The sequence below is a fragment of the Zootoca vivipara genome, chromosome 3, assembly GCF_965207765.1.
Source record: "Zootoca vivipara chromosome 3, rZooViv2.hap1.1, whole genome shotgun sequence".
Lineage (NCBI taxonomy): Eukaryota > Metazoa > Chordata > Lepidosauria > Squamata > Lacertidae > Zootoca > Zootoca vivipara.
Window position 1 is genome coordinate 114,585,400 of NC_142586.1, and position 12,291 is coordinate 114,597,690.

The 12,291-nt window shown below is 46.4% G+C and overlaps 1 protein-coding gene and 1 long non-coding RNA gene across 3 annotated transcripts in view; one reads left to right on the forward strand and one right to left on the reverse strand.

Annotated features, from left to right (window-relative positions):
* Positions 1-12,291, reverse strand: part of LOC148686471 (uncharacterized) — a 425,644-nt gene that overhangs the window by 23,197 nt on the left and 390,156 nt on the right. The gene's annotated exons all lie outside the window — the stretch shown is intronic.
* LOC132591931 (uncharacterized) lies at positions 5,444-8,501 on the forward strand. Its single transcript, XM_060273159.2, has 2 exons — positions 5,444-5,776; positions 8,075-8,501. Exons 1-2 carry the CDS (start codon positions 5,530-5,532, stop codon positions 8,374-8,376), a joined length of 549 nt encoding a protein of 182 aa, XP_060129142.1. The 5' UTR covers positions 5,444-5,529; the 3' UTR covers positions 8,377-8,501.

A 12,291-nucleotide genomic window follows, 5' to 3' on the forward strand; every position in this document is an offset into this window, starting at 1 on the left:
CTGCACTAGAATGTATGTGTGCCATACAATGAAACTTGATAGTGCAAGGTCCAAAACTGGCCAAAGGAAGGATTCTTCGATGCAGTGCCGAGTTAAGCTATTGAATTTGTTGTCACAAGTTGCCGCGAGGGCTTGGCAAATTCCTGGAGGGTGGTTCTATCAATGATTATTAACTGCAGTGGTTGTGTGGAAGCTCCAGTGTCAACGAAAAGCTATCAGGGTGGTGAACAATCAACAATAAAATATGGAACAAAATATCACCTATCGGACGAAGAAGCCATGATGTCATAAGAATAACCAGCCCTCTGTGCTCCTCTTACAACAAAGAGTTCAATGGTGCTGCAAATACAGTACAGATATTAAGTCTTTGATTTCTTTCCCTACTTCTGCTGAACTTTCGGTGCTGGGACTGTCTGTGCCTTCTGCCACCTGGCTAGCACAATAGTTCCTGACTGTTATCTTCCTTTTGCACAAAAACGAGTCACATGGCTTCGTCTTAAATGCATGGGTTTGACACACCAAGCAGAGTTCTTCCTGGTGACCCCAAAGTCTCTGAACGCCCCCCCCAAACACACACACACACACTAACTGCCCCCTTGGTCTTGCATTGGTAAGAGGGGGTTATCATTTTCTACCTTAGAAAGGAAGTTGGGAGGGTGGCACTTGTTCCCACTTCCTCTTTCAGCTTTGTGAACTGCTTTTGGAAAACCCCATTCATTTTTCAAAAGCATCTCGTACCCGGGCCATCTTCTCTTTGGCGATCATTCGTAGCCGAGTAAGATTGTCTTCCATAAACACGGTTTTAACAATGAGTCCGTAAGGGACTGTGGAGGCCAATTCTGGATCCGCACTTCCTTCCATAGTGGGGACATTGGTTTCTGGGCGGGAGCTGATCACGGTGTGGATTTGCCAAGCATGCCTTCCTCTTAGCACATTTCTCCCTTTCATCCTGAGATCGAGTGTCTTCAAAGCCCACGACACCTTTGGTAAAGGCTGTTCTCCTACTGGAGGGCTCGCAGGCCAGTGTTTCCCAGTTGTCGGTGTTTATACTACATTTTTAAAAAAGATTTGCCTTGAGACAGTCTTTGAACCTCTTTTGTTGAGCACCAGCATTACGCTTTCCATTTTTAAGTTTGGAATAGAGTAGTTGCTTTGGAAGACGATCATCAGGCATCCACACAACATGACCAGTCCAACGAAGTTGATGTTGAAGAATCATTGCTTCGACAGTGGTGACCTTTGCTTCTTCCAGTACACTGATATTAGTTCACCTGTCTTCCCAAGTGATGTGTAAAAAATTTCAGAGACACTGTTGATGGAATCTTTCGAGGAGTTGGAGATGGCGTTTATAAGAAGTCCATGTTTCACAAGCATGTAGTAAATGTCCCAGTACTCAATCGGGAGAAAGCTGGGCCATATTGTGGGGCCTGAAGGTCACATTCACACCATATATTGATGCTATTTTAAACAGTCATGGCTTCCCCCATGGGAACCTGGGAGCTGTAGTTTGTTAAGGCTTGTTAGGAGTCCCCCTTTCTGCCCCACAGAGCAACCCCTTGTTTTAGTTGAGATTCCTGCATATCAGGGGGTTGGACTCAAAGACCCTCAGGGTTCCTTCCTGACAATTCTGTCTGACAGCAGATTCCTGTCAGAGGTAGAACTTAATTTGCAGTCCTATACATTTACACATGTAGCTCAATGAGACTTAATTCTGAGTAGACAGGTATAGATTGTACCCCACCAGAATATAGTTCAGCATTTTAGGGGCTGTTAAGGCTACACCAAATACAGTGACCAACTGAGACAGACAGACAGGTAGATGAGGACCCCTGGACAGTTAAGTCCAGTCAAAGGCGACTATGGGGTTGTGGCACTCATCTCACTTTAAGGCCAAGGGAGCCAGCGTTTGTCCACAGGCAGCTTTCTGGGTCATGTGGCCTGCATAACTAAACCACTTCTGGTGCAATGGAACACCGTGACAGAAACTAGAGCACACGGAAACACTGTTTACCTTCCTGCCACAGCAGTACCTATTTATCTACGTGCACTGGTGTGCTTTCGAAATGCTAGGTTGGCAGGAGCTGAAACAGAGCAACGGGAGCTCACTAAGTTGCGGGGATTTGAACCGTCTGATCCACAAGCCCAAGAAGCTCAGTGATTTAGACCACAGCGCCACCCACGTCCCTATGATAGACAGACAGACAGACAGAGATAGATCTTGTCCTACATCACAGGGTTGTTGCAAAGATAAAAGGGGAGAGGATTCACAAACCATGTAAAGAGAAAATGCTCTAAGTCAGGGTTTGGTCTCCAGCTCTTGTTGGACTACAATTCCCATCATCCCTAGCTAGCAGGACCACTGGTCAGGGATGATGGAAGTTATAGTTCAACTACAGCTGGAGACCCAAGTTTGGAGACCCAAGTTACACTGTCATATGCAAATTTGCATCTTCTTTTGCAGGTGAGGCCTCCCCACCCCTTAATTCGGTTGCCACATAAAGCAACAAAGTTTCTGACAGACAGAATGAGAACAGATGACGCTTTCTCCATAATTCCATTTCCATACTCGAAAAGACGGACAACTTGGTTTTATATTTTAGAATAAAGAATATTAGACATGAACACCTGTAACTGTAGAAAAGATAACAGTGGTTGGCAAGCTTTTTGAGTCTGGTGTCACATTTGGGATTTTGAGGAGGTGCTGGGGGCACCAGTCACAAAATGGTGGCCGCCTCCAAAAAAGCAGAAAAAGAAAAGAGATGGGACCGTGAAATGACCCAAATATGGAAAATCCATTTGATGTTTGTTGCTGTTAAGGGAAAAGGATTGAAATTTTTCTTCTTTTATAGCCACCATCAAGGTTTGGTTTCTGTGTTGTCTATTGGCTAGAAAATAAAAGATAAAAAAAAATCTATCCAGGGATAGATTTGAATTATTACAGCTAGCCCTACACATGCATAGTCAAAAATTGAAACAAAGTACTTAATATTGGTAGAGGGGTTGTGTGTGTGTGTGTGTGTGTGTGTGTGTGTGTGTGTGTGTGTGTGTGTGTGTGTTGCTTGCTTGTTTGCTTGCTTGCTTGCTTGCTATCTTTAGGGGAATAGAAAAGAACAGAAATACAGTGGTATCTTGTTTTGCATATGTCTTGGTTTGCATACATTCTACGTGCCCGCGGACTGTCTCGCCAGAGTGGTGCATGCTCTAGTTATCTCCCACTTGGACTACTGCAATGTGCTCTATGTGGGGCTGCCTTTGAAGGTGACCCGGAAACCACAACTAATCCAGAATGTGGCAGCTAGACTGGTGACTGGGAGTGGCCGCTGAGACCACATAACACTGGTCTTGAAAGACCTGCATTGGCTCCCAGTACGTTTCCGAGAAATATCAACAACCTCAGATATGCAGATGACACAACCTTGATGGCAGAAAGCGAGGAGGAATTAAAGAACCTTTTAATGAGGGTGAAAGAGGAGAGCGCAAAATATGGTCTGAAGCTCAACATCAAAAAAACCAAGATCATGGCCACTGGTCCCATCACCTCCTGGCAAATAGAAGGGGAAGAAATGGAGGCAGTGAGAGATTTTACCTTCTTGGGCTCCTTGATCACTGCAGATGGTGACTGCAGTCACGAAATTAAAAGATGCCTGCTTCTTGGGAGAAAAGCAATGACAAACCTAGACAGCATCTTAAAAAGCAGAGACATCACCTTGCCGACAAAGGTCCGTATAGTTAAAGCTATGGTTTTCCCAGTAGTGATGTATGGAAGTGAGAGCTGGACCATAAAGAAGGCTGATCGCCGAAGAATTGATGCTTTTGAATTATGGTGCTGGAGGAGACTCTTGAGAGTCCCATGGACTGCAAGAAGATCAAACCTATCCATTCTGAAGGAAATCAGCCCTGAGTGCTCCCTGGAAGGACAGATCGTGAAGCTGAGGCTCCAATACTTTGGCCACCTCATGAGAAGAGAAGAATCCTTGGAAAAGACCCTGATGTTGGGAAAGATTGATGGCACTAGGAGAAGGGGACGACAGAGGACAAGATGGTTGGACAGTGTTCTCGAAGCTACGAACATGAGTTTGACCAAACTGCGGGAGGCAGCGCAAGACAGGAGTGCCTGGCGTGCTATGGTCCATGGGGTCACGAAGAGTCGGACACGACTAAACGACTAAACAACAACAACACGTTTCCGAGCACAATTCAAAGTGTTGGTGCTGACCTTTAAAGCCCTAAACTGCCTCGGTCCAGTATACCTGAAGGAGCGTCTCCACCCCCATCGTTCTGCCCGGACACTGAGGTCCAGTACCAAGGGCCTTCTGGTGGTTCCCTCATTGCGAGAAGCCAAGTTACAGGGAACCAGGCAGAGGGCCTTCTCAGTAGTGGCACCCGCCCTGTGGAACGCCCTTCCACCAGATGTCAAAGAGAAAAACAACTACCAGACTTGTAGAAGACATCTGAAGGCAGCCCTGTTTAGGGAAGCTTTTAATGTTTAATAAATTATTGTATTTTAATATTTTTGTTGGAATCCGCCCAGAGTGGCTGGGGAAACCCAGCCAGATGGATGGGGCATAAATAATAATAATAATAATAATATTATTATTATTATTATTATTAACCCATCAAACCCGGAAGTGAGTGTCCTGGTTTGCAAACTTTTTTTGGATTGCAACTCATTTTTTTTTTGATTACGAACAAATGTTTTTTGGAGGCTCCATTGGTGAAAGCACGCCTTGGGTTACAACCTGTTTTGGTTTACAAACAGACCTCTGGAACGGATTATGGTTGTAAACCAAGGTACCACTGTACAAGGAAAGTACACAGAAAATACATTTTAAAAAAAGAAGAAGAAAACCCACCAGAGTAGTAGCTGAACAATAATGGCGCAGACTAGTGTGATGTTTGAGACTGGGTGTCATCTATAAGCTTCTTGAAAAGTATGAGGAGTTGAGGAATTCTGGATAAAATCATCCATGATTTTTGGAGAGCTAAGCATTTTGCCCCCACTCACCCCAAAAAGAGTTTTTAAAAGTATTTATTTTTTGAATTTATTGGTACAGCTCTAGTTCTATGTAGTCAACAAGCTGGTTTAATTTTTCAAAAGTGCCCAGTTTGGGCACAATTTGTGCAAAAATTCACCCCAAGTTTGATGGGCTTTTGGGTGGCTGCACAGCGTTCAGGCAAAGCATTCTGGGAACTCTGCTTACCGAAGTCTTCAGATTTGCAACAATGAGCCATTATACCCAGACACTGTTGGTCTCAGTGGAAAACCTTTTGTTCATGTTTTCCTATCTCCCAGATCCTCTTCAAAGGATGTGATAGTGATCTCCCCGTCTCTTATTATTCTCATTTGAGGTGTGCTTGACATTTTTTTTTAAAGCTCTCTGAACATGCTGTCCAGGCATCACTTATCCACTTCATCTTTTGGGCCGGATGTGGACGCTGCAGAGTTCTGGGAAATGGCACCAAACAGGCTCCACATGGAAAACGGTGAGATGCATTTTGACTGCGCCCCGTTGAGGTCAGAGCGACACAATGATGCTCCTCCGAAACAATGATGCAGGCGTCGCCCACCTCCAAGCTCCTCCTGCTCCATTCTTCAAACCCCCCATAAATACCGAGGCTCCTGGACACACTCTTCATCCGATCTTCTGGGAGACTTCTCCTACATCGGATCATCTGCCGCTGAGACTTGCTGAGAGAGAACCAAGCAAAGCTTTCACCATGAGGGTCCTTCTCATCTGCTGTGCTGTGTTCCTGCTGGCTATAGTCGGCACCGAAGGTAAGAATGGGGAATCTGATAGGAGTTATGGGGTTGGACTAGTCTTTGGACCCCTTATACTGCCAAGATTCTTTGTTGAATGTCACCATCCTTGCAACCCCATGATCTTCCAGTTCCTGGTGACCACTGAATATGAGGAAGGGGAGATAAAAAAGGGGGAATGGGGTGTCAGTGATGGTCTCGGTGCCCTTTTGAGGGTAAACCAGTTAAGATTTCTTTTTAAGGTGGTGGTGTGTGTTTGTGTGTGTACATACAAACTTCGAAACTAGCCAACGAGGAAGGCAATAAATGACAGAGCACCAAGGATGTAGCAGAAAGCTGTACATGCCTTCAATGTGCTGTTGTACACTTGGAGGCCACAGAGGGTAGCTTTGTCCAAAAGGGTGTTGAGGGAAGAGCAGAAAAGGGTGGGTAAAAATCACCAAGAGAAATTCCCCTATGAGAGAGGCTTACAACATTTGAGACTTCTTAGTTTAGAGAACAAGGCATGTAAGGACAGGGAGAGATGTGCTGAAAATGTATAATATTATGCTTGTTATGGAGAAAGTGGATAGAGATACAGTGGTGCCCTGCTTAACGAATGCCCTGCTTAACGAAATTTCCGCTTAACAAAAGGTTTTTCCGAGCGGAGGTTGCCTCGCTAGACGAATTCGTTTTATGAAAAATTTGTCTAGCGAATCACGGTTTCCCATAGGAATGCGTTGAAATTCAATTAATGCGTTCCTATGGGCAAAAAAAAAAACATCCAAAAAAAATTTCAATGCATTCCTATGGGATTCACTAGACGAATTTTTCGTTATGAGAAAAGACCTGTGGAACGAATTAAATTCGTCTAGCGAGGCACCACTGTATGGTTTTCTCCCCATTTCATAATACTTGGGGCCACCCCAAGACAATGAATGGTGGACGATTCAGGATGGATAAAAGGAAGGATGTCTTCACGCAGAGCACAATTAGAACTGTGGAACTCACTCCCACAGGAGGCAGTGATGGCCCCCAACTTGGAGGTTAGAGATATTCATGGAGGATAAGGCTCTCAGTGTCTACCGGCACGATGGCTATGCTCTGCCTACACTATCAGAGGCAGTAAGTCTCTGGGTGCCAGTTGTTGGGAGTTGTGTAAGGGGAGAGTGCTGTTGTGCTGAGATCCTGCCCGCATTCTTCCCATGGCATCTGGTTGGTCACTGTGAGAACAGGATGCTGGACAAGATGGGCCATTGGCCGGATCCAGCAGAGCTCTTCTTATGTCCCTCTACAAAGTAATCCCTTTAAAGGAGAGTTATAAAAGCATAATGGGCAAGAGGAAGAGAAAAATGTGCTGTGTGTTCTCAGTCACAGATACTAGCCAATAGGAGCCTCTCAACAGCGGAACAACTGGAACGTAAACACACATCCTCAGGCTGAACACCTAAGATCTTTCTAAGGATCTTAAACTGCTGTTCTGAGCAAGGGTGAGGAACCCGGAGCCCTCCAAATGTTGTTGGACTACAACTCCCATCATCCATTACCATTGTCCATGCTGGGTGGAGCTGATGGGAGTTGCAGTCCAACAACAACTGGGGGACCACAGGCTCCTCACCCCTGCTCAGGGCAGCCTTTAAGGTTGAGTCCTGTAAAGCAGTGTTTCCCAAACTTGGAAAGATAAAAGGGGAGAGGAGTGTAGCATTCACAAACCATGCAAAGAGAAAATGCTCTAAGTCAGGGTTTCCCAAACTTTGGTCTCCAGCTCTTGTTGGACTACAGCTCCCAGCACCCCTAGTTAGCAGGACCACTGGTCAGGGATGATGGGAATTGTAGTCCAACAAGAGCCGGCGACCCAAGTTTGGGAAACCCTGCTGTAGAGCCTGGGAGAGCTCCTGAGGCAATTGGATGCTTCTGTGGGTTCATCTGTCTAATCAAATAACCAAGCAGGTCTGCTGAGCACTTAATCCTTACTCCTTCGCTGAGACCTAGCAGGAACTTAAAGGGGCAGAGCCCAGCACCTAGTTGGGAACTTTTTAGTCTTTGTCAGGGAATTAAAGAGCGGATGTTGAGAGCCTTTGGACAGATATTGGAGCAGAGACAAGGAGCCTCTTCCTTTACCGAGGGCTCCAGGGGAGTCACCCATCACATCCCCATCCTTTGAGCGGTCAGCAAAAGGGGTCACTTTGGAGTCTGAGGGGACAGACCCACATCTTTGTAGGTCCCCTCTGCTTTGGGATCATTGCCTACGGAGGTCTTTAACCCCCCCCCTCTCCCTCCACTAACAAATTAAGTTTTACTTTCCCTAGCCTAACCTCATATTTTTCTCTTTTGCAGGTGTCAAAAGGCATTGCAACCAACACTGTTATGGCTACTGCAGCTCCAAATGCAGGTACTATGAGACTTCACAGCTGAACTGCGCCTGCAGCCACCGCGGGCACTACTGCTGCATCCCACGACCACAGCCGCAACCGCGCCCAAACTACCATCCTCCACCACCTCCTCCTCCTCCTCCTCCACCACCACCTCCTCCTCCTCCTCCCCCTCCTCCCCCTCCTCCACCACCACCACCTCCAAAATATCACCATCCTGCTCCACCACCTCCACACAAATACCCATACAGACACTACAAAGCGTGAGCGCCCGGGAGACCATAAGGAGAGGAGTTTCGGATGCCAGAGCCATCTCTTCGATGCTCCACAAAGATAGGCTGTCTCTCTAAATGAATGAATAAATAAATAAATATGGGTCAGCCCTTAAACTATTGGCTGTGTCTTTCATTCCTTGGGATTGCAAGAGTTGGGGTTTCTGGTATGGTAGAATTTCATTATTTGGTATTGTCAGGGGATTGTTGCGGCTACTCACGAGTAAAGACGCTCCAGTCCGCTCTGTCTTTCAGAGTTTTATTGTGCATATTATTTACAGTGCAGAGAAATCAGAAAACATGACTGCCTAGTCCGATTCAGAACCCGGCAATGACAGCTTCCGGCTCTTCGGCCAGCATAAAAGCCTGGGCACCCCAATGCGCCTCCCCCTAGCCGTGCGTGTGGGTGCGCGCCTCAATTCGGGTGCCAGAAGGGGCTGCGTTCCTTCTCCCGTCCTTCGGCTGGAGCGTTGCAGAGACTCCGGCACCTCGCTGCGCTGTCCTTCCCCTTCTGGCCAGCTGGGTTGGTGCCTAGGCTGTGACACGTCTGAGAGCCCCCTCTCCACCCCACCTGACCCGCTTCTCCTGACCCGCTGCTAGTGCTGTCACTGGGCAAAGTGCTGGTCAGGATGACTGGGGGAGGGTCCCTGCAAGGAGTCCCCCTGACAGGTATTATCGTTTATTGCATTTATAACCCACTTTTTTTTGCTCTAAGGAGCTCTAATTGGTCCATGGGGTTCTCCCCCTCCTCATTTAATCCCCACAACAACCCTGTGAGGCAGGCCAGGCTGAGAAGCTGTTAGTGGTGCAAGGTTACACCCAGTGAGTTTCATGGCTGTAAGAGGAAGGGTGCTTTGAATTCTGGTGCTGGAGGAGACTCTTGAGAGTCCCATGGACTGCTAGAAGATCAAACCTATCCATTCTGAAGGAAATCAGCCCTGTGTGCTCCCTGGAAGGACAGATCGTGAAGCTGAGGCTCCAATACTTTGGCCACCTCATGAGAAGAGAAGAATCCTTGGAAAAGACCCTGATGTTGGGAAAGATGGAGGGCACAAGGAGAAGGGGACGACAGAGGATGAGATGGTTGGACAGTGTTCTCGAAGCTACCAACATGAGTTTGACCAAAGTGCGGGAGGCAGTGCAAGACAGGAGTGCCTGGCGTGCTATGGTCCATGGGGTCACGAAGAGTCGGACACGACTAAACGACTAAACAACAACAGCAACAAGAGGAAGGGAGTACAGGGAACCCCCGCCTCTGATCAGGAGCAGCTCATCAACTAGTAGCCATGAGAGCGCAGACTTGGCAGAGGCAAGGCAGGAAACAGGAAGAGGGGACTGGGGCTCTGACAGCCTGGGAGAGCATGAGCACCATAGCCAGGAACGGAGGGAGGAGAGCAGGGGGGAAAGGGAAAACATCGAGCGCAGACCTTTGCCCCCGGTTCCGGAATTAAGGAAAAGACGGAAAGGGAGGAGACTGTCCGTCCCGTGCCTTTTATGTTGGAAAAGGGGGCGCAGGGGGGGCAGTCCCGGATTCTGCATCGGACTGAGAAGACATGTTTCCTGACACCCCGTTACACTGTACATAGAGCGCACCAATAAAGATTGTTTAAAGACAAGCAGGTGCAGAGTCGTTACTCTAGAGTAGCCGCAACAACCTGTGACAATGGCCAAATGGGATTTGAAATCTGGGCCGGATCTACACTGATACTTAAAATGCTATAAAAAATTGTAAAAACTCCCAATGCAATTTACCATTCCCTTTGGATTTTAGCTCTACAGCACCATCTGGTGTCACATGTTCATAGCACATTTATAACACTATAATTGACCAGTGTAGTGAGTTCCTGGTCTCCCAGGTTTTTCTTTGACACTTAAACCACTACACCACCACGGGCTGAAAACGCTTCCTTTCTTCAGCATTTTATTTATCATTTGAGCATTATCTTTATTCTTTCTGGGTTGTTTTTTTAAATATATATATATATATGTTATTAAGATGATTTCAGTTATAAGAAATAAAGTGATACAGAAAGAAGAAAGAAAAGTGAGAGGGAGAAAAACAACAACAAAGATACACATAAAAGTGAAAATATGCACACACACACACACACACACACACACACACACACAAACAATATAAGACACTCCCATACATTCTTGTATAAATTGTTTTTTCTTTCTTTCTGTGACATATGATCTGGGATAGCTCAGCTGGTAGAGTTGTTGCTGTTTAGTCGTTTAGTCGTGTCCGACTCTTCGGGACCCCATGGACCAGAGCACGCCAGGCACTCCTGTCTTCCACTGCCTCCCGCAGTTTGGTCAAACTCATGTTGGTAGCTTCAAGAACACTGTCCAGCCATCTCATCCTCTGTCGTCCCCTTCTCCTAGTGCCCTCCATCTTTCCCAACATCAGGGTCTTTTCCAGGGAGTCTTCTCTTCTCATGAGGTGGCCAAAGTATTGGAGCCTCAGCTTCACGATCTGTCCTTCCAGTGAGCACTCAGGGCTGATTTCCTTAAGAATGGATAGGTTTGATCTTCTTACAGTCCATGGGACTCTCAAGAGTCTCCTCCAGCACCATAAGTATGAGACTCTTAATCTCAGTGTTGTGCGTTCAATCCCTATGTCGGGAAAAAGATTCCTGCATCACGGGGGGGGGGGGGTTGGTCCCTTCCGACTCTACAATTCTATGATATGATATGATATGAAGCCTTTTTGATTTGTTTTAAAGCTCTTTTATTTAAAGCACTTCTGCAGTGCAGTTTCCAAACCAGTTCAAATTGGTTGACAGCACTGGAAAAAGAGAGTTTGTCCTGGCCCTCATTCCTCCTGGGCAAAGGAATCAGACTGCCAGCTTGGATTCTGCCAAAGGCTTTCATGAGCAAATCATATTGATACATAGGCAGGGCACAGGTTACAAAGTGCCGCATGTGCATAAGAGGTATGGATAAAAGGCTAAGTTCATGCCAAGTCATTGATTCAGCAAGCAACATGGCCCCTGGACCTTTCTTTCGAAGGGTGGAGCAGGCACAGCTCTCAGCTTGGCAAGTGACATAGAGAATTTTGAGAAACCAAGAAACAGGGTGGCGCTTCTGCACAGAAGGTCCCAGTCAGGGCTTTTTTTTCAGCCAAAACTGAGTTCCGGCACCTTTCAGGTACAGTAGGTGCCATTGCCATTATAGGAGAACAAGGGAGATGTTCTAGAAAAATAGCACTGCCTCTCACTTACCTACCGCACCTTGTCTTCTTCTTCTTCTTCTTCTTCTTCTTCTTCTTCTTCTTCTTCTTCTTCTTCTTCTTCTTCTTCTTCTTCTTCTTCTTCGGCAATCACTTACAGTCTTCCATAAACACAGACTTAATGGTGTGTTCTTAGGTGATGTGGAGGCCAATTCTGGATCCACACATCCTTCCACCGTGGGGACATAGGTTTCCGGGCAGGAGTTGATCATGGTGAGGGTTTGCCAAACATGCCTTCCTCTTAGCTGGTTTCTTTGTCCTGAGTTCAAGCGTCTTCAAAGTTCATGACACCTTTAGTAAAGGCTGTTCTCCAACTGGAGCGCTCACAGGTCAGAGTTTCCCAGTAGTCAGTGTTTATACTACATTTTTTTTTAAAAAAAAATGCCTTGAGAGGGTCTTTGAACCTCTTCTGTTGACCACCAGCATTACGCTTTCCATTTTTAAGTTCAGAATAGAGTAGTTTCTTTGGAAGACGATCATCAGGGATCCAAGCAACATGATAAGTCCAACGAAGTTGGTCTTGAAGAATCATTGCTTCGACACTGGTGATCTTTGCTTCTTTCAGTACACTGGCATTAGTTCGCCTGTCTTCCCAAATGATATGTAAACATTTTCAGAGACACCGTTGATAGAATGTTTTGAGGAGTTGGAGATGGCATTTATAAGTGGTCCATA

Excerpts from the sequence above, each read along its gene's own strand:
- LOC132591931 (XM_060273159.2), top strand. The coding sequence starts at position 5,530 with ATGATGCTCCTCCGAAACAATGATGCAGGCGTCGCCCACCTCCAAGCT. Across the intron at positions 5,777-8,074 it reads GGCTATAGTCGGCACCGAAG|GTGTCAAAAGGCATTGCAAC; the intron begins GTAAGAATGGGG and ends TCTCTTTTGCAG.